The 20,214-nt window shown below is 45.5% G+C and overlaps 1 protein-coding gene across 1 annotated transcript in view; it reads left to right on the forward strand.

Annotated features, from left to right (window-relative positions):
• LOC144500274 (neurexophilin-1-like) overlaps window positions 1-14,355 on the forward strand; it is an 82,723-nt gene extending 68,368 nt beyond the window's left edge. The window contains exon 3 of the mRNA XM_078222951.1: window positions 13,591-14,355. Coding sequence (XP_078079077.1) covers window positions 13,591-14,355 — 765 coding nt within the window. The remainder of the gene's footprint in view (window positions 1-13,590) is intronic.
• The last annotated feature ends 5,859 nt before the right edge of the window (window positions 14,356-20,214 follow it).

A 20,214-nucleotide genomic window follows, 5' to 3' on the forward strand; every position in this document is an offset into this window, starting at 1 on the left:
CCCCCGGCTGAAATATCAGTGTTGAGCCCGTCTCCGTTTGGCCAAGTTAGCCCTGCACTGATTTTACTGTCATCAGGCCATTGGCTCAGGATGAGACATCTGCCCCCATCTTGGTGGAAGTCCCGCCTCCAAGAGATGCATGGCCAGTCATTTGGCTGGCTGCTCTCTGGTTCAAAGTGATCAGGACCTCATTGCTGGGCATGTTGGCTTGGGAGAGGACTCTGTCGTTGGATGATCTGTCTTGCCAGAGGATTGGGAAGATATATTAATTTGTTTCAGTTGGGCCGGAGTGAGTGGGCAGTAAGGATGCCTCCACCTGCCAATGCACTCCAGTTTGGGGAGGATTGGAAGTGGAATTTTCCAAAAAAATGGCAAAAAGTGTCAGGTTCTGACTGAAAGTTTCCCTCTAGAAGCACAGCCAGATTTTCTCATCAGATCTTCCAACACTCCATCAAAAAGAAATCAGGGGACGTGGATTGTGCCATCGTTCTGGTGGGGGCAGGGTCTGACAGAGCCAGCGAGGCCGGCTCAAAGAGATCAGGGCGCCATTTTGAAAATGGGCTTTGATCTGTTAAAATAATCAACTCCCTCCCTCGGTGCAACCACCCCCCCACCACGGAAATATCAATACACACTCTCCCCACTCTCCTCCCCACCCCCCCCCCCCCCCCCCCCCCACCACGCTGCCTGGGTGCCAAGGACCAATGCCCAGTTTTGGCCCTCAAGCCTTGGGGCTGCTCGGCACCTCTGCGCCCCTGGCGTGTCATCTGAACTGGTTTTAGTTTCTGAACATTAGTAGTGAATTGTGTCAGCTGCGGAGGGTGGGAGCATTCCACGAGCTATATGATACATCACAAAGCTGTATAATCATATTTAAATTGATTTAAATCTATGCAGATCAGGTATGCTGATATATATTCTGATCTCACTGACATAATCCCATTTTGCCCTTCTGACAAGAGTTGGTGGCCACAATGGGATTTGCACCCGTAGTGACAGGACCTGAAAAATCTCGCCCAAGTTCTATTCTCAGCAAGAGCTGTTCTGAAGTATTTTTTAAAATTCATTTATGGGATGCGGGTGTTGCTGGCTCGGCCAGCGATTATTGCCCAAACCTTGCTGCCCTTCTGAAGGTCACCACCTGCCTTCTTGAGCTGCCTTCTTGAACTGCTGCAGCCCCCGAGGTGCAGACACACCCAGAGTGCTGTCAGGGAGGGAAATTCCAGGATTTTGATTCAGTGACAGTGAAGGAACAGCAATATGTTTCCAAGTCAGGATGGCAAGTGACTTGGAAGGGAAATTCCAGGTGGTGGTGTTCCCAGGCATCTGCTGTCTTTGTCCTTCGGGCTGGTAGTGGGTGAGCATTTGGAAGAAGCTGCCGAAGGATCCTTGGTGAGTTGCTGCAGTGCACCTTGTAGATGGTACACACTGCTTCCACTGTTCGTCAGTAATGGAGAGATTGGATGTTTGTGGAAGTGATAGCAATCAAGCGGGTTGCTTTGTCCTGGATGGTGTCGAGCTTCTTGAGTGTTATTGGAGCTGCACCCATCCAGACAAGTGGAGAGTATTCCATCACTCTCCTGAGTTGTGCCTTGTAGATTACATTGACTGCAGGTGACTCTGGGTCCACATCATTTCACAGCTACTTTGAATGCAAACCTTTATTTCAAACTCATATTCTAAATTTACACTGAGGTAGAATTTTCACAGGATTCTCCCAATACTCCTGCCATAACTTTTCAAATCATGATGTGGAGATGCCGGCGTTGGACTGGGGTAAGCACAGTAAGAAGTCTCACAACACCAGGTTAAAGTCCAACAGGTTTATTTGGAACCACGAGCTTTCGGGGCACTGCGCCTTCCTCGGATGATTAAAAGGATCAGGGAAATTGGGTAAAGGATCCTATGGATTTCAGAGAGAGGTTGGGGGAGTCTGTCGGGAAAACTCTATCTCAGTATGTTTGCATTCCTGCAATTTATTTCGATGACATTGATGATTGTGATGGTGAACTGCAATGCTTTGTGCTATTAGTTTATTGGTTTTTCTATTTGTACTGCTATTTTAAAATGGGCTTACTTCACAATTCACACAATTTTCTCTTGATTCTGAAGAATGGTGTTATATTGAAAGAGGACCCTATTGCCTGCTGCAATAAAAGGGGAAATCTAAACCATCATTCAGGGTGATGTTGGATGAAACTTCATAATGTCATCAACCCTTAAAATGATTGCCTGCAATTCCTTTGCGGCACAGTGGCACAGTGGTTAGCACTGCTGCCTCACAGCGCCAAGGATCCGGGTTCGATTCCCGGCTTGAGTCAATATCTGTGTGGAGTTTGCACATCTTCCCCGTGTCTGTGTGAGTTTCCTCTGGATGCTCTGGTTTCCACCCACAGTCTGAAAGACATGCTGGTTAGGTGCATTGGCCGTGCTAAATTCTCCCTCAGTGTACCCGAACAGGTGCCGGATTGTGGCAACTAGGGGATTTTTGCAGTGTTAATGTAAGCCTACTTGTGACACTAATAAAAAAAACTTTAAAAACTTCAATCGATAGTGGGAAAGCAGGAAACAGTGCAACAAGTGGTGAGAAAAGGAAATGTTCTGTGCCTCCATTAATTAACACCACTGGAATCATTTGCTCACTACAAACTTCACCTACTTGTACATCATAGAATCATAGAATCCCTACAGTGCAGAAGGAGGCCATTTGGCCCAATGAGCCTGCACCAACAACAATTCCACCCAGGCCCTATCCCCATATATTTATCCTGCTCATCCCCCTGACAGTAAGAGTCAATCAACCTAACCCGCACATCTTTGGACTGTGGGAGGAAACCAGTGGAAACCCACGCAGACACGGGGAGAACGTGCAGACTCTGCACAGACAGTGACCCGAGGCCGGAATGGAACCAGGTTCCTGAAGCTGTGAGGCAGCAGTGCTAACAACTGTGCCACTATGCCTCCCTAACTCGAATAATGTTAAAAGCAGGGACAAATGGGCAAAATCAGAGACACTTTGGTATACAATGTGCAGCGGCATGAATATTCAAATAATCATTCTCATTCTCATGTTATTATTTATATGTTAATGAGTTTAATACATAATTGCAAATCCAAGAGCTGCTCAAGGGAATTTCGGCCTGGTCTGTGTTTGATTTATATTTTCCTGGCTTCCAAACCAGAGGGACTAACAATTTTTCTTCACATCACATACCTTAAATTATGTACCATCGAAAAAAAAATCCCTCTGACAGAAATCAAACTTTAAATGTCAAGCTAGCTCCACCTCCCAAGTCCTCAACCGTAACGCAGAGCAAGAGCATTTAAGCATGGAGGAGATAGAGGCATCACATTTAAAACAGGAGGATTAGGACTCTGCTTCAGGACGGGCACAGCACATTATGAGCACAGCACATCACGAGTACAGCACATTATGGGAAGGAGATGGTGGTATTAACGTCAGACTATTAATCCAGAAACTCAGCTAATGTTCTGGGGACCTGGGTTCGAATCCCGCCACAGCAGATGGTAGAATCTGGAATTAAGAATCTACTGATGACCATGAAACCATTGCCGATTGTCGGAAAAACCCATCTGTGTCACTAATGTCCTTTAGGAAAGGAAATCTGCCATCCTTTCCTGGTCTGGTCTACACGTGACTCCAGAACCACAGCAATGTGGTTGACTCTCAATTGCTGTCTGAAATGGAGGGCAGTTAGGGATGGGCAATAAATGCTGGCCAGCCAGCAACGCCCATGAAGGAATAAAAAAAACTGGACTTCTCTTAACAAATTATTTGCAGGCCCAAATCATTGAGAGATGTCCTCCTGCAGAAAGTATAGGTATTATAAGTATTATAAGTATCGTAAGTATTAATTAAAAAAATGACGAAAGTTCAGATGGTTAACCTTTTCCCACCCTAAACTTTGCTTTGTGGATTGTAATTAGCCAACCTTCCAACTGACATTCTAGGATTAATAATACATTTTATATGACTATTGAATAATGGCAGATCATTAAATCAGTGTGGGAGGTCCAACACTTTAGTATTGAGTTATAAAAATTTGATTACTGCCAGTTATTACAAAGTTCATAGGAATAATTAAATCAGTTAATATAAAACCATCCAGACTCACATCTATGATGATTGCTGCCTTTGCTAGTTCTTGCTTCGGTTTGTTTTATCTTGACCTACTTTGAATTGCTGTAAATACTATGGGGCTAATTCTGCCAATCTCCATTTCCAGCAGGAACATGTACTCCCTGGGAGTGGGAAATCAGGGTTCCAGTCACCCATTTAACAGACCGCACTCTCAAGTTGACTTCTTTGATGCATGAGGAGCGTTTGAGGACTTTGGGTCTGTACTCGATGGAGATTAGAAGGTTGAGTGGGAGGATCTCATTGAAGCTTATCGAATATTAAAAGGCCTGGATAGAGTGGACGTGGAGAAGGTGTTTCCCATTAGTTGGAGAGACTAGGATTCGAGGGCACAGCCTCAAAGTAAAAAGAAGGCCATTTAGAACCAAGATGAGGAGGAATTTCTTCGACCAGAGGGTCGAGAATCTGTGGAATTCAATGCCACAGGAGGCTGTGGAGGCCAGGTCATTGAGTATATTTAAGACAGAGATAGATAGATTCTTGATTGGTAAGGGGATCAAAGGTCACAGGGAAAAGGCGGGAGAATGGGGTTGAGAAACCTATCAGCAATGATCGAATGGCAGAGCGATGGGCCGAAAGGCCTAATTCGGCTCCTATATCTATGGTCTTTAGGTCTTCATTGGAAGAAGGCAAAATAAGTCACCTTCTTATCTCCTTTTTTGTGTATTGCTTCTTTTACTTTAAAAATGTCTCTTAAATTAAAGGAGTAATTATACTTTCCTGGCATTTTGTTAACTATTCTTCCCTTACAGGAACAGGTTTTGATGCAAACATCGGGCCTGTTTTATACTGGAGGCATCGAGTGGCACCTGCCTTTACTTAGGCTTGTCCTGCCCCCACCCGGCTCTCAAACAGCACCCACAAAGTTGCAGAAAGTGCCGAAGCTGGTAACAGCACGGGGGTGGGCAGCGGGGGTGGGAGTGGGGGGGGGGGGGGGAGTGGGGGGGCGGGGGGGGGGGTGGGAGTGGGGGGCGGGGGGTGGTGCAACAGAGCACCACAGTCCCAAATCAACAGGGCAACTAACAGGATATCTCCTTAACTAATGAGAATTAAAGAGTGGGGGGAAGTAGACAGCTGGAGGATGGAGGAGGAAGACGAATCAAAGGGATGAATTTAATATCAAATCGGGCATCAGAAATAAAGGGAAATAAATAGAGAGAGAGACAGAAAGGAAAAGTAAAAGGTAATTACAATTTGACATTTTTAAAACCTCAAAAAATTCAACACCTCAAGGAATGAGACTCCACGAAGGCGATTCTCTCAGCCCGCTGTGCTGCTCGGGCTGGGAGACATCAGCGGCGGCCATTTTGCGGACTTCCTGCTGGGCCTCCGTGCATCTCCGAAGATACATTTTTTGGCGTCATCAGCCCCAAGCTGGAATTCAACACGGGACTGATTATCATATGGAAATGTCATTCAAATTGACATTTCCATATGATTAGCAGGCCTGGGAGCGAATTCTCCGGGCCCGCTAGCGTCTCCCCCCGACACCCGCCCAGAGTGGTTCCCTCCAGCGGCGTTTACGACTGCTTCCCACTGATGGGGAACAGAGTTCCAACCCCAATGGAGGGAATAGAGGCCATTGAGTTCCCCCCAAGGAGGTTGAGGGTACGGGGGGGGGTGCCCTTGGGCAGTGCTAGCCTGGCAGTGCCAGCTTGGTACCCTGGCACAGCAAAGGGCAAACTGGCAATATCCACCAGGCACCCTTAGCACTGCCCACCAGGCACTGGGCAGTGCCAAGGGGATGGGGCCTGCTGGGGGGGATATTGGAGGGACGATTGGCGGGGGGGAATGACCCACTGCCACTCTGCAACAGGATCGGTGGGGGAGGGAGTGAGGGTGATCAGGACTAGTCATCCGGGTGGGGGGGTGGGGGCGGGCAGAGGGGGGGGGGCGGTCAGGGCTGCGGGGAGCCGGGAGGGAGCTGGGGCTGGTCATCGGGAGAGGGGAGGTTGGGACTGTCAGGGAGGAACATCAGGGCTGACGGGGAGAGGAGGACATGGGGGCTGATCATTGGGATCAGGGGGCGGGGTCGGGACTGTCCGAGGGTGGGTCAGGGAGATCGGGGCTGGTCGGGGGACTCAGAGAGTAGGGGTGTCAGAAAGCCAGCGATGGGGAATTGCGGGGCTGGCAAGCAATCTGGAGGCCGTCAATAGGGGACCACTGCACATGAGTCGATCTCGGTGCTGACAGACCGGTGCATGTGCAGTGGCCGGCTCAGCACTGTGCTGCCAGTCTCTCGGGAGGGAATAGGCCCCGCCCCTACTTTCCAGAGGGAATTCCGCTAAGGCACTCTGTGATGCACAGAATGCCTTAGAATCACTTTGGTAAGTAAGCTGAAAAAAGGGTGGGATTTACTCCCATTTTCTCGCACGTTGGGAACTTAGAATTTTTTTGGGAGAATCCCAGCCCAGGCCTGGGACAGCCAGCAAGGTTGATTGGCGGTAGTTAAAGGAAGAACAATTTGCATTACCCGGGGAGGGGTTCCCCAGCCGTTCACGCCAGCGGGATTCTCCCATCCCCCCTTCAGTGAACAGAGATTCGGCTGAGCGCCAAATTCTCTGTCCTCTCTGACAGTGGCGGAGGGGTGTATAAAGCCGGAGAAGTCCACTCCTGATGTTTTACACAACCACAGGACATTCCCAAAGGACTTCACTGCCAGGTAAGTATTTTTGAAGCGTTGGCATTGTTGTCATGTTGGAAAGCCAATTTGTACATACTAAACTTCCACAAGTGGCACGGTGGCGCAGTGTCTCACAGCGCCAGGGGCCCAGGTTCAATTCTGGCCTCGGGGGACTGTCGGTGTGGAGTTTGCACATTCTCCCTGTGTCTGCGTGGGTTTCCTCCGGGTGCTCCTCCCACAGTCCAAAGATGTGCAGGTTAGGTTGATTGGCCATGATAAATTGCCCCTTAGTGTCAGGGGGACTAGGAGGGTAAATATGTGGGGTTATGGGGATGGGACCTGGGTGGGATTGTTGTCAGTGCAGGCTCGATGGGCCGAATGGCCTCCTTCTTCACTAATTCTATGAAACAACGATGTGATCATGGCCACATAACATTTCCTTTTAATGTTCATTGAGGGACAGATATTGCACAGCAGGATAACTTCCCTGCTCTTTTTCAAGATTGGACCTTGGAATCTTTTATGCTCATATCTTATCCAAAAGATAGCACCAGCAACAGTGCAGCACAGCCTCAGCTTGGCACTGCAACGTAATAGAATCCCAACAGCGCAGAAGAAGGCCATTCAGCCCATCGAGTCTGTACTGACACTCTGAGTATCTCACCCAGGCATTGTCCCCCACCCTGTAACCCCACACACTTACCATGTCTAACACATCTAACCGATACATCTTTCGATGCTAAAGGGCGATTTAGAATGGCCAATCCACCTAACCTGCACATCTTTGGAATGTGGGAGGAAATTGGAGCACCTGCAGGAAACCCACGCAGAGACGGGGAGAATGTGCAAATTCCATATAGATATGATTTTTGTCTCAAGTTCAGGTTGGGGATGTGAACCTATAACCTTCTGACTCAGATGAAAATAATGCCAACGGAGCCACAACTGACTCACAGTTGCAGTCTTGCCAACATTATTGAAAGGATACTTGCGCTTCTAAGCACGAGCCCGAAATATCTGTGATAAGGGTAGTCCCTATTTGCTACACTAATACAGTAACATTTAGTGTATGCCAATGCTGAGGCAAACAGCAAGACATTTTTTTTGTCAAAAGTAACAGTAGAGTGGGACAACTTGGATAACATTTGGATACATGCATTTAACCATCCATGTGCTCCTCATTTGAAGTGACTCCATCATTTATCCACAAATAATAGCAAGTGCCTTGGGATACATGGGAACACCACCACCTGCAAGTTCCCCTCCAAGCCGCTCACCATCCTGACTTGGGAAATATATCGCCGTTCCTTCGCAGTAACTGGGTCAAAATCCTGGAATTCCCTCCCTAATGTCATTGTGGGTCAACTCACAGCACATGGACTGCAGCGATTCAAGAAGGCAGCTCATCACCACCTTCTCAAGGGCAACCAGGGATAAGCAATAAATGCTGGCCAGCCAGTGACGCCCATATTCCACGAATGAATTAAAAAAGTGTAATTCACCTCCCCGTCATTGTGATAACAAATTATGGTTTAATGTGAGCGGTTCAGAAAATGATAGATTAACTCCTAGAGAGTGAAGAGATTAAGGAGACTTTTGGGAAGGTTGGTAGTTGGAAGTTTGAAAAAGCAACAGGCCTTTTGGGTTTAATAGTCTGTTCCTCTTCCTACAACGTCTTTATGGTCAGAAAATGCCCATAGTTGGGTGTTATGGCCTATACCAATATCTTGATCATGGGTTCATTATCCAGTACAAGGAAAATAACAGTAAAACCAGGGAAATAAGAATAATGGTCTGACTTGGTCCTGTATACCTTAAAATGGAACACCAGTAAAAAGGGGGAAATGGTCGGAATTTTTTTTTTGCCGATTTGATGTGTCTTTAAATATCTGTAAATCAATGACCCAGGAAGGGCAACATGTGAGAGGTGTCCAACAGTATGTTCAAGGCCTTCTACACCAGCTTGGCATGATAGGATATACTCTGGTTAATTGATATTGATATGGATAATAATATTGCAGTAAAGTTGAAGGTGACTTGTTGTGGCTTCAACAAGGAACGATTCATTATTAATATATTTAATTTGATTTGATTTATTATTGTCACATGTATTAACATACTGTGAAAAGTATTGTTTCTTGCACGCTATGCAGACAAAACATACCGTTCATAGAGAAGGAAATGAGAGAGTGCAGAATATAATGTTACAGTCATAGCTCAGGGTGTAGAGAAAAATCAACTTAATATAATATACATATAAGATGAGGGTCTGACAGAAGTAATACACAAATCTAGGGGGGGTGTGAGTGGGATTCTCCCAGCTGGGAGACATCAGCGGAGGCCGTTTCGCAGGATTCCCATTGGGCACCACAGCCTCCGCAAGTCTCCACGACTAAGATTTCCAGAGTAGTCAACTCCGTGCCAGAAATCAGCTAATAGGAGAGGCGATGGCCTCATAGTATTATCTCTTGACTCTTAATCCAGAAATTCAGCTAATGTTCTGCGGACCTGGGTTCGAATCCTGCCACGGCAGATGGTGGAATTTAAATTCAATAAAAAACATCTGGAATTAAGAATCTACTGATCACATGAAACCATTGTCGATTGTCGGAAGAACCCATCTGGTTCATTAATGTCCTTTAGGGAAGGAAATCTATTGTCCCTACCCGGTCTGACCTACATGTGACTCCAGAGCCACAGCAACGTGGTTGACTCTCAACCACCCTCAGGCAACGAGGGATGGGCAATAAATGCTGGCCAGCCAGTGACACCCATGTCCCATGAATGAATGAAAAAAAGTTGATTACCGTATGGAAATCGCAATTTAAGTTTAATTTGTGGGCCCAGAGACTTCAGCTGGCATCTTCCTCTCCCACCCGCTCCCCCACCCCCCACTGGGAATGCTTCACTCCACTGGGTTTACAACTGCTCCCCACTTAAGGGGAAACAGGCAGCCGATCCCGCTGGAGGGAACAGAGGCCATTGAGGCCCCCCCTGCAGGAGATCAGGGGTAAGAGGGTGCCCCTTGGGCAGTGCCAGCCTGGCAGTGCCAGCTTGGTGCCCTGACACTGCCCACCAGGCACTGGGCGGTGCCAAGGGTGCGGGGCCAGAAGGGGAAGGGGTCTATTAGGGGCAGGACCCCATTGGGCCGGCGATCGGTGGGGGTGGGGGGACCCCCTGCCACTCTGCAATCGGGTAGGCAGAGGGAGGGAGGAGGTGATCAGGGCTGGCCATTTGGGTTAGGGGGGTGGCGTCGGGACTGCCAAGTGGTCGGGACTGCTGGGGGGGTCGGGACTGGTCACCTATTCACACGTGACCTTGCTCCCGATTGGCTCGGCTTCCCATGCAGTCTCTCCATAGGTTCCAGCCCGGTCACATGGCCCTCAAAGGATCGCCCTTTAAAGGAACCACATTACCATAAATATGATGCAGCTTCAATGTTAAGCTCTTAGTTTGATTGGACCTCATTTTCAGATTTTTATATTGGCAACACCTCATTAGCTGTGGGGAAGTTCTTGAGGACCTGTTTCTCTGGTTAATGACATTGGGGCAGAGTTAGGCATGTCTGATCTGCTTCCAGGTTGATGCCTGAACATTAGGGAGGGAAAGGATTGGCCGGTGACCCTCTACATGGAAATGCACCTGGCAACCTACACATCACAAGAGCCTGGGTGACTGAAAGTAGGGAATGGCAAGATTGAACCTGTGTGTCATGTTGCACTGTGGTGTCACCTGTTCACCCTTTTGTGAGCTGCATTGCTTCTTTTGGTATTGTGAGTTCTGCCATGAGCTATTCAGTCTCTGAATATTGGCTACTCTGGATAACAAAGCACAGGAGAACTGCAAGTTTTTCCGTATTTTTATCACGTGGGATGAATTTAAGAGCATATAGTGCCATAGTTGGAACTGGCACAAAAGTAGGGCAGAAGCCATATTAACCAATAATTGAAATAGGCACATTGTGCAGACAGAGCTGCATTCAAACCTAATAAGACAGCTCTAGCACTGTCATGACATACAGAGCCCCGAGAGTTTTATAACACACTTACTGTTCAACTTGATCTTCAATATAACTTAATCATAATCCATTTCTTGTACAGTCATTCTCAATCATCATCGAAATAAAAAGTAACATGCACTGCATGAGGAGGTATTTGACACTCTCTATTTCCACAGAGAAGGCAAGCAGCCAGGTATCAGAAATAGGACAAATTGCTTTAATAACATTTATGTCGTAAGATCTATTAAAATGAAAGGAAATCATATTGTGTAAATTATATAGAACCATCCATTTCTTTCAAAAAGAAATCTCCAGTCCATTATAGGAGATACATATTGTTCGTTCAGGTTATTGGACTTTGATGTAATGCCTTTTCTCATTGATCTTCAAGTCTGTGCCTACGATGATCTTTTCCAATCCATCATTAATCCACTTCATTCATTCATTCATTCATTCATTCAGAGTAAAACCTTCTGTTTTATTGGATTCTTGTTCCACAGTCAAGAGGGAGAAACCTGACAACTACAGACCAGTCCTTCCGACATCAGTGGCAGGGAAATGTTTAGAAACAAAAGTGACTGTAAAATTCAGTCCAATAGCGCCAATTGCCTCAGTGCTGAGCATGCTGGTTTGTTTGAAAAATGGCCACCTTGTGCCACTTGTACCTACGTCTAGAATGGTCATACAAACACCATGTTGTTGAGGGTGATAGCACCGGCATTATGTGTATTTGCTGGAATATACTGAGTAGGCAGATGTGACGTTAGTTGGCATCTAATGTAAATCTAATGCCCAATCTGCCATTCTCAAACTCACTGTTCTGGTTAATGCCCTCACTTAAACAGCTGATCAAGTATCTGACCCCCAACATGAGGGACACCAAGCACCTTCCTCACCCCTCAAGCTTTCCCCAACCCTCAACCATTGCTATTTAAAGGCATCACCATCTAACTTGCAGCTTATTTTGCTCATTACTATCTATTGGGCTTGGCTGGGTTTGTGGAAATACTGGGTTGATGGAAGCATTCCGAAACTTTGGTAAAGTCTTCAGGAGTGGTCCTGGATGTTGGTTGCTACAGGAAGCCCTCTGAATAATATTTGCTCCAAGTCATGGGAGCAATAGTCACAGATTTCCATGGACTGCAGTATCAGAGGAAGATAGAGAAAAGGCAGACAGCGCCAGGGACCCGGGTTCGATTCCCAGCTTGGGTCACTGTCTGTGCGGAGTCTGCACGTTCTCCCCATGTCTGCGTGGGTTTCACCCAGGTTCTCCGGTTACAGGCCAAAGATGTGCAGGTTAGGTGAATTGGCCATGCTAACTTCTCCTGAACAGGCGCCGGAGTGTGACGACTGGGGGATTTTCACAGTGGCTTCATTGCAGTATTGATGTAAGCCTACTTGTGACATAGGATAAGGGGGGACCAGTAAATGTAGTGCATTTGGATTTCCAAAAGGTTTTCAGGAAGGTGCCACATAATAAAATACTACACAAGATAAGAGCTCATGGTGTTAGGATGATATATAAGATGTGGTCTCACCAATCCCCTACACATACAGATGGTAGTAAGACTTCCATACTTTTATACTCCATCCTCCTTCCAACAAAATTAATGCTTCTCTCGGCCTCCTAATTACCTGCTGTATCTGCAGGGTAACATTTTATAATCTATGTGAGGACATTCAGATCCATCTTTTCCCAGCATTCTGCAATCTTTCCCCATTTAAATCATATTCCACTTTTCTATTCTTGCTGTCAAAATGGACAACCCCACATTCCCCACATTGTACTCCATCTGCCAAATTTTTGCCCATCACTTATCCTATCTACATCACTTAGCAGACTCTTTATATCCTCCTCACAACTTGCTTTCCTACATCTACTTGATTGGCACCACACTACAAACATTCATTCCCTCAACCACTGACGCGCAGTAGCAGCAGTGTGTACTATCTACAAGATGCACTGCAGCAATTCACCAAAGATCCTTAGACAGCACCTTCCAAACCCAAGACCGCTTCCATCTAGAAGCATAAGTTGGCAACCCCCAGCACGTGGATTGCAGCAATTCAAGAAGGCAGCTCACCACCACCTTCTGAAGGGTAACTAGGGATGGGCAATAAATGATGGCCAGCCACCGATGCCCATGTCCCACGAATGAATAAACAAAATCTGCAGATGTGGCTACAATAGAGTCAGTCATTTGTTGAAGTCCCTAATATAGATTGTAAATAGTTGTAAATAGTTGAACCTACAGCATCGATCCCCGTGGCACTCCACTTGTTTGCTAAGTTGAAAATGAACCATTTACCCCTACTATAGTCAGCCAATCATTGATCCACCAGGTCGGAAGAATAGGGCAAATATGTTTCAAATCAGAATGATGTGGAGGGGCGCTTTAGGTGATGGTGTTCCCGTGGGCCAGTTGGCCTTGTCCTTCTCAGTGGTAGAGTTTGCGAGTTTGGAGGGTGCCTTCAAAGAATCCTTGGCATTGCACCTGGTAGATAGCTCACACTATTGCCACTGTGTGCTGATGATAGAGGGAATGAATATTTAACTTGGTGGATAGGGTACCGGGTTTCTTGTGTGCTGTTAAAGATACACTCATCTGGGATTGGACAGTATTCCATCTCACTGCTTGTGTCTTGTAGATGTTAGAAAGGCTTTGGGGATTGGCACATAATTAATGATGTGTTTTTAACATGAATTATATAATTGTTGCAGTTATGTTTTTCAAAATTATTTGTTTTGTGCTAAGTACAGGTACCTGTCCATCTTTTTAAAATAACACTTGCTATTTGTTTCTGCAGGTTGCTTTTGCAAATAGGAATACGTCAAATGACACCGAAGATGTGAAAACCAGAGGATCTAAAAGCACACAAAAACATGTCTTAATAAAAAGCAACAAAATGTCACCCCTCAGCCAATGGATGATGCAGACGCTGCCAAACGCGGGCAATTCGACTCTCCTGGGATTCCCATTCTCCTCGCCAGCCTCTTACTCCAAACAGGATCTTTGGGATTGGTTGGGAAACGTATCGGATCAACATGAAGACCCTCAGTCCAGAGTCAAGAGACGACCGATTGTCAAAACTGGGAAATTTAAGAAGATGTTCGGATGGGGCGATTTTTACTCAAACATCAAAACCGTGAAATTAAACCTCCTCATCACTGGGAAAATCGTGGACCATGGAAATGGTACGTTCAGTGTGTACTTTCGCCACAATTCCACAGGCCAGGGAAATATATCAGTTAGCCTTGTGCCACCGACAAAGGCAGTCGAGTTTGACCTGGCTCAGCAGACAATAATTGATGCCAAAGATTCAAAGATATTTAACTGCCGCGTCGAGTATGAAAAGATTGACAGAGCAAAAAAGACCGCACTATGTAATTATGACCCATCCAAAACTTGCTACCAGGAGCAGACGCAAAGCCACGTGTCCTGGATCTGTTCCAAACCCTTTAAGGTTATATGTATCTACATTTCATTTTACAGCACAGACTATCGACTGGTGCAGAAGGTGTGCCCCGATTATAATTACCACAGTGACACCCCCTACTTTCCATCTGGATGAAGATGGCGGGAGGAAAGTTTGTCTCTTTTATTTTTTAAATAACATGCGGATTTGGAGCGATTAGCAGGTTGACGCACGCACTGAAGGGTCTTGGTGATAACGGCTTGGTGATGATTGTTAACGTGTTCTGTGCCTGTTATTGCAGCACTCTGCAGTTCTACGATTGGGAGTAAAAACGTCCAACACAGGGAAAGGAAAAAAAACTCACAAAGGCTAATGGTATCAACTTTGTGGAACACTTCAACAGATGGCGCCTGCTTCTGTAGCATCAGTTATAAAAATTCATGGCTAGAAGAGGGAAGGTCAGATTCATGTTGGAAATAGTCTATGGATTCATTTCCAGGTGACCAGAATAACAAACGATCGATCAATCATTGTTGTAATTATCATCTAAAATCTTATTTAATGTTTTTTAGTATCGAAACCTTTGAATAATTTTGCAGGTTTAAAAAGTACATCAGATCATTGGTAAAATGGATGAATAATTAAACTGCTGCCTCCTCTATTAGCTGAGGACACTGACAAATTGTAAATATTATATAAAGTGCCCATACGTCCCAACCACTTCAGCTCAACATGTCTTGTTTAATAATCGCTGCTTCTTCTCGTCCCTGGTGTGACTGTTGCCTTCATAGCATCAGTTTTATAGGTCAGGCGGAATTAATATTACATTATTTATCATGGCATCTGGATAAAAGAGATTGAAAGCTCACAGTAAAGGAAGGATGTAGAAGCGAGTGAGCTCATTACCTTAGTGTTTGTTTTTCTTTCTCTTTGTGGAATTGTAACATTCGTTTCCCCCCACTGTGGTTTTTGCCCTACACGGATAACATTGGCTCATGAGCATGTCCGTCACAAGTCGCCTCAGTACTATCCAGCCAGAAGATGTCTCTGTCCAAAACTGACTACTCAATACCTTTTGCTACACAATTAACTATAGACTTCGAGTTTATCTATGTGAATGTAAGAATTTGGGGAAAAGAGAGGTGTAAATGTAACTTTGGTACCTCTTCAAGAAATTATTGAATGCATGTAGGTGAGGAAAAAGGGTGTGGGGTCCGTGGAACTGTCGCCTGCTGTGCATGTCATAACAAGGAGGTCTTGGGAAGAAAAGGTCTGGTAAGGATTTGAGTTTTTAAAAAAATCAGCACAAGTATTTTAACTATTATAAATAATGCCATTGTTTGCACTGAGAAATGCCCTCTTCCACACCGTGTATGTAAAATGGTATGTCTCTGTTGCGTGTGTATGTGCACTCCCACTATTCGCTCAGTAACTCAATGACATGGTAAGCTGAGGTGACAGATCTTTAATGGACCTTACTTGTCAGTCGGAAGACAAACCATTTTGAGCAAATCTTACAACAACCTTTTGTCTCTTAAGAATACCCAGACAGCCAAATCTGTGTAAATATATTGAATGTTAGCTGGTAGAAATAGTCATATACATGATACATATAAGATTCTTTCCTAAGGTAACTCTTTATGAACAAACAATATTTGTGAGGGAAAATGAGTGAGAATGAGTTCCATGAAGGTAGATGGATACAGGTTGGATAATTCCATTTGCTTAGGTCAACTATCTGTCATTCAACAATGATGATCTTTAGTACAACAGAACCATGACTCGCTTCACAACCACAGCAACTTTAGTGGTTCCTGTTCTACAACAGTTAAAGCACGAATGAGTGCGATGTTTATTGTTATACATCACTGAGCAAAAGAGGAATCTGGAGCCAATCTTTACGAAGGTTCATGCACAAAATCCAGAGAACAGAAGGCCCCCCCCCCCCCCCACACACACACACATACACAGGTGGAAAACGGTTCTTACAGTTCAGAATAATGCCCCAATCGTTCTCCAATTAGCAACACTGGATAAAAGCAAATTATCTGGATGCTGGAATCTGGACTCGAAACATCAGCTCTTTACTCTCCTTACAGATGCTGCCAGACCTGCTGAGATTTTCCAGCATTTTCTCTTTTGGTTTCCAATTTGTAACAGCTGCTATCACTTAGCAATGAGAACACACACTTTACTGTGACAGGATTGCAACATGAACATTTATCTTAGTTGCTTCCATCTTCAGTTGTAGCCAAGCTGAAAGTGAGGAAGGTCACCGCAGAGTCAGTCAATTGGCCCACTTGAGCACATTTGGTTTTAAATAAACAGCAAACAGCAGTCCTTTTTGTCGTGGTGGAATGATGGTGCCCAATTTTTGGCTTCAGTACACAAGCATGGTTGCAAACAGATAGGTTTGACATTTAACGGAACTGAGGTTCTCTGTGGGTGCGGGCATTCAGGAGAATCTTGTAGCTTGACACTGACTGGAATTTGCGTCTCCCAGTTCTCAATCGGATGAGTTGAACCACCTCTTGGCTGGGTCATGATCTGGAGTTTGTGTGTGGCAGGATTCATATCTTCTCTCAGCCAATAACTTTTGATTTTGACTTGATTTGATTTGATTTATTATTGTCACATGTATTAGCATACAGTGAAACGTATTGTTTCCTGCGCGCTACACAGACAAAGCATACCGTTCATAGAGAAGGAAAGGAGAGAGTGCAGAATGTAGTGTCACATTCACAGCTAGGGTGTAGAGAAAGATCGATTTAATGTGAGTTAGGTCCATTCAAAAGCCTGATGGCAGCAGGGAAGAAGCTGTTCTTGTGTCAGTTGGTACGTGGCCTCAGGCTTTTGTATCTTTTTCCCAACGGAAGAAGGCGGAAGAGAGAATGTCCGGGGTGTGTGAGGTCCTGAATTATGCTGGCTGCTTTTCCGAGGCAGCAGGAACTGATGGTGGCTAGAGAGAAGCTTGTGAGTTGTACCATCCAGATTTTACAAGGGTGGATAAAAGAGAGCGAATTTTGTGCTACTATAAGACTGAAAATAATTGGAGTTTCTGGCTCAAGCTGTGTATTTCTGTATATCCATCAGAAATCTACCTTTTGCTACTTACTTTATCCATAGAACCATGGTCAGCAGCGCTAGACCACATTCATCTATTGTACTTACATTGAGGACAGGCATAATCAATCAATACAATATTAACCTAGGTGTGACTAATCAAATAATGAAGCAATACATCCGATCGAAGAATGAATAATCAATCTTTCACATCCATGACATCGCATTTGGCCACTGCTAGCTGTTAATAAAGAAGTGTAGTCACCATAGAAACATAAAATGATGATCTTAACTCATAAACCTTCACTCACTTGAAGTGTGATTTAACTCAGTGTAAAGCTGCGTTGATATTTATGAAAACCTGAATTTTAATGAAAATGACCAAAAGTAAATCATTCCGATGTTTTTGTGGCGTTACTGGACGCTGGTGTTTTGAATCAGCTGATGAGATTCAAATTGATCGTGAGTTAGGGTGCATTTTCCGAGTCCCCCTCACCTATTTCAATTGCCTTCAGAGTGCATCGGAAATATCGCTGAGAAAATCTACCTATTACATCAAATCATTAGGCCATAAGAAAAAGGAGCAGAATTAGGCCATTCGGCCATCGAGTCTGCTCCACCATGCAATCATGGTTAATAAGTTTCTCAACTCCGTTCTCCCGCCTTTTCCCCATAACCTTTGATCCCCTTACCAATCAAGAACCTATCTGTCTCTATCTTAAACATACCCAATGACCTGGCCTCCGCAGATTCATCACCCTCTGGCTGAAGAAATTCCTTCTCATCTCGGTTCTAAAGGGTCACCGCGGGAAAGGCAGAAAACAAGTTTACATTTATACAGCACTTTCCACATTCTCCAGAAATGAAAAAATGCCTCAGAAGCCAATGAACCAATATTGACCTTTGGGGTGGGAGTGCAGTCACTGGTGAGAGCCTCTTGTCACCTCTTTTAGAGTTGGACAACCATATTAAGTCTCTCTCAGGCATTTAACAGGGCAGCAGTTGGTCTTCTCTGGGATCAAGGACCCCACGGATGGAAGTCACGGCAGCCGAGGGCTGCTGGCCAATCAGAGACTGGCATCTCTATTGAACGGCGGCTGGAAAGGCGGTGGCTGCTTCCAATATAATGCTCAATTGAGGTCCAATAGCATGGCTGATCCCAGGTGGCAAGTGAGGGTCCCAAGATTGAGTCACGTGATGGGGTGGTTGACAGCAGGAGCAACGGGGTGGGATAGGGGGGGATGGTGGGGCTGGTTCTCAGCAAGCAGCGCCTTTGAATGTAGAACCCCACTTGGAGCTCTCAAGCAACCCAAGATGACTTGTCATAGAATCACAGAATCCCTACAGTGCAGAAGGAGGCCATTCAGCCCATTGAGCCTGCTCCGACAACAATCCCACCCAGGCCCTCTCCCCGTAACCCCTCAAATTTACCCTGCCAGCCCCCCTAACACTAAGGAGCAATTTGATATGGCCAATCCATTTAACCTGCTCATCCTTGGAGTGTGGGAGGAAACTGGAGCACCTGGAGGAAACCCGTGCAGACATGGGGAGAACGTGCAAACTCCACGCAGTCAGTGACCTGAGGCCGGAATTGAACCCAGCTCCCTGGTACTGTGAGACAGCAGTGCTAACCACTGTGCCACCGTGCCACCCCACATTGCGAGATTCTGCCCCCCACAATGCCGTTGGGTCAATACCAGTAGTGGTAGGATGAAGTCCTTAAATGAGCATTAAGGATTCACTTAAGGACCTCAATTGACAGCACTGTGAAGGATATCCATGGGCCTTCCCACCATCAGAGAGGAGGTGGGAAGGTTCTCCATACCCCACCCTCCTGCCTGATTATATGCCTGCTGCCACCAAATGTGCCACAGGAGAGGGCACAGGAATCTGCCCATTAACTCTGCAGGCAAACACAATAATGTCACACCAACAGCAATGAGAAAAAGTCTGGATTATCTCTTTTAGCAATGCTCATTGAGGAATTGACTTAGTGGGTTTCCCACACTGAATCGAATGCTTGGGTGATTTTTCACACTCAGCCTGTGTTAGACTCAAGCACTGGAGACCAGACCTGATGCGGGTCAACAAAAAAATGGAATTAACCGTGTACACCTCCAGCTTGATGGAATATTCCGTAAGGATCTCACAGAATTCAATTATTTTGGTGCATATTTAATTTTTCACTTATTTGCTCAGCTTTTAAGGCTAGGTGAAGCTCTTTTCTGATTTAACAATCCTCCCAAAAGGGAAACAAATTGAAACAAGGTTACAGGGAGCTGCTTTTCTGAAGCATAGAAATTCTTCTTATTGATATTGGTAGATGACTACCTAATGGTGCTTTAAAATGCTTTGAAGTCAGTTGCCAGAATTTTACCGCCCCAGAGTCAGGGCGGGCGAGGTTCGCAGAACGGCATTCCCCGTTGGCCTTGGGTGGGATCTTACGAGCCTCGGGTGGGTGGGGTAGTAAAATACCTGCCAATGGGTTAATGACTGATAAAATTACGGAGAAATGTATACGTTTATTTAATCTATTATGAACTGCGGTCAATTCTTTGCTATAATAATCAATTAATTGAGAGGTTATTTGAGAAGACGTATCTGTATACTCAAGCGATTTATAAGATCAATAATATAGGGAACCATTCCCTTTTTGGACTGGAGATATGTCTGCTTCACAAAGCGCCAACCTAACAGTTTAATCATTAATTTGTCATAGCTGAAACTTCTGCTCATGGTGTGGTGCAGTGGGTAGCGTCCCTCTCTCTGAGCCAGAAGCTCTGGATTCAAGTTCCACTCCAGGACTTGATGGCCAAAGAAGGTGCATTCATAACTTGGTCAAACAGGTTTGAGCACGTCAACCTGCAAAACCCTTCCAAACGCACCAATGGTTGGAGTAAGAGCAGGGCAGACTCCTGATCAGCCACTCTTGATGTGGAGCGGCGCCCCTCA

Source organism: Mustelus asterias, chromosome 11 (genome assembly GCF_964213995.1).
Source record: "Mustelus asterias chromosome 11, sMusAst1.hap1.1, whole genome shotgun sequence".
Taxonomy (NCBI): domain Eukaryota; kingdom Metazoa; phylum Chordata; class Chondrichthyes; order Carcharhiniformes; family Triakidae; genus Mustelus; species Mustelus asterias.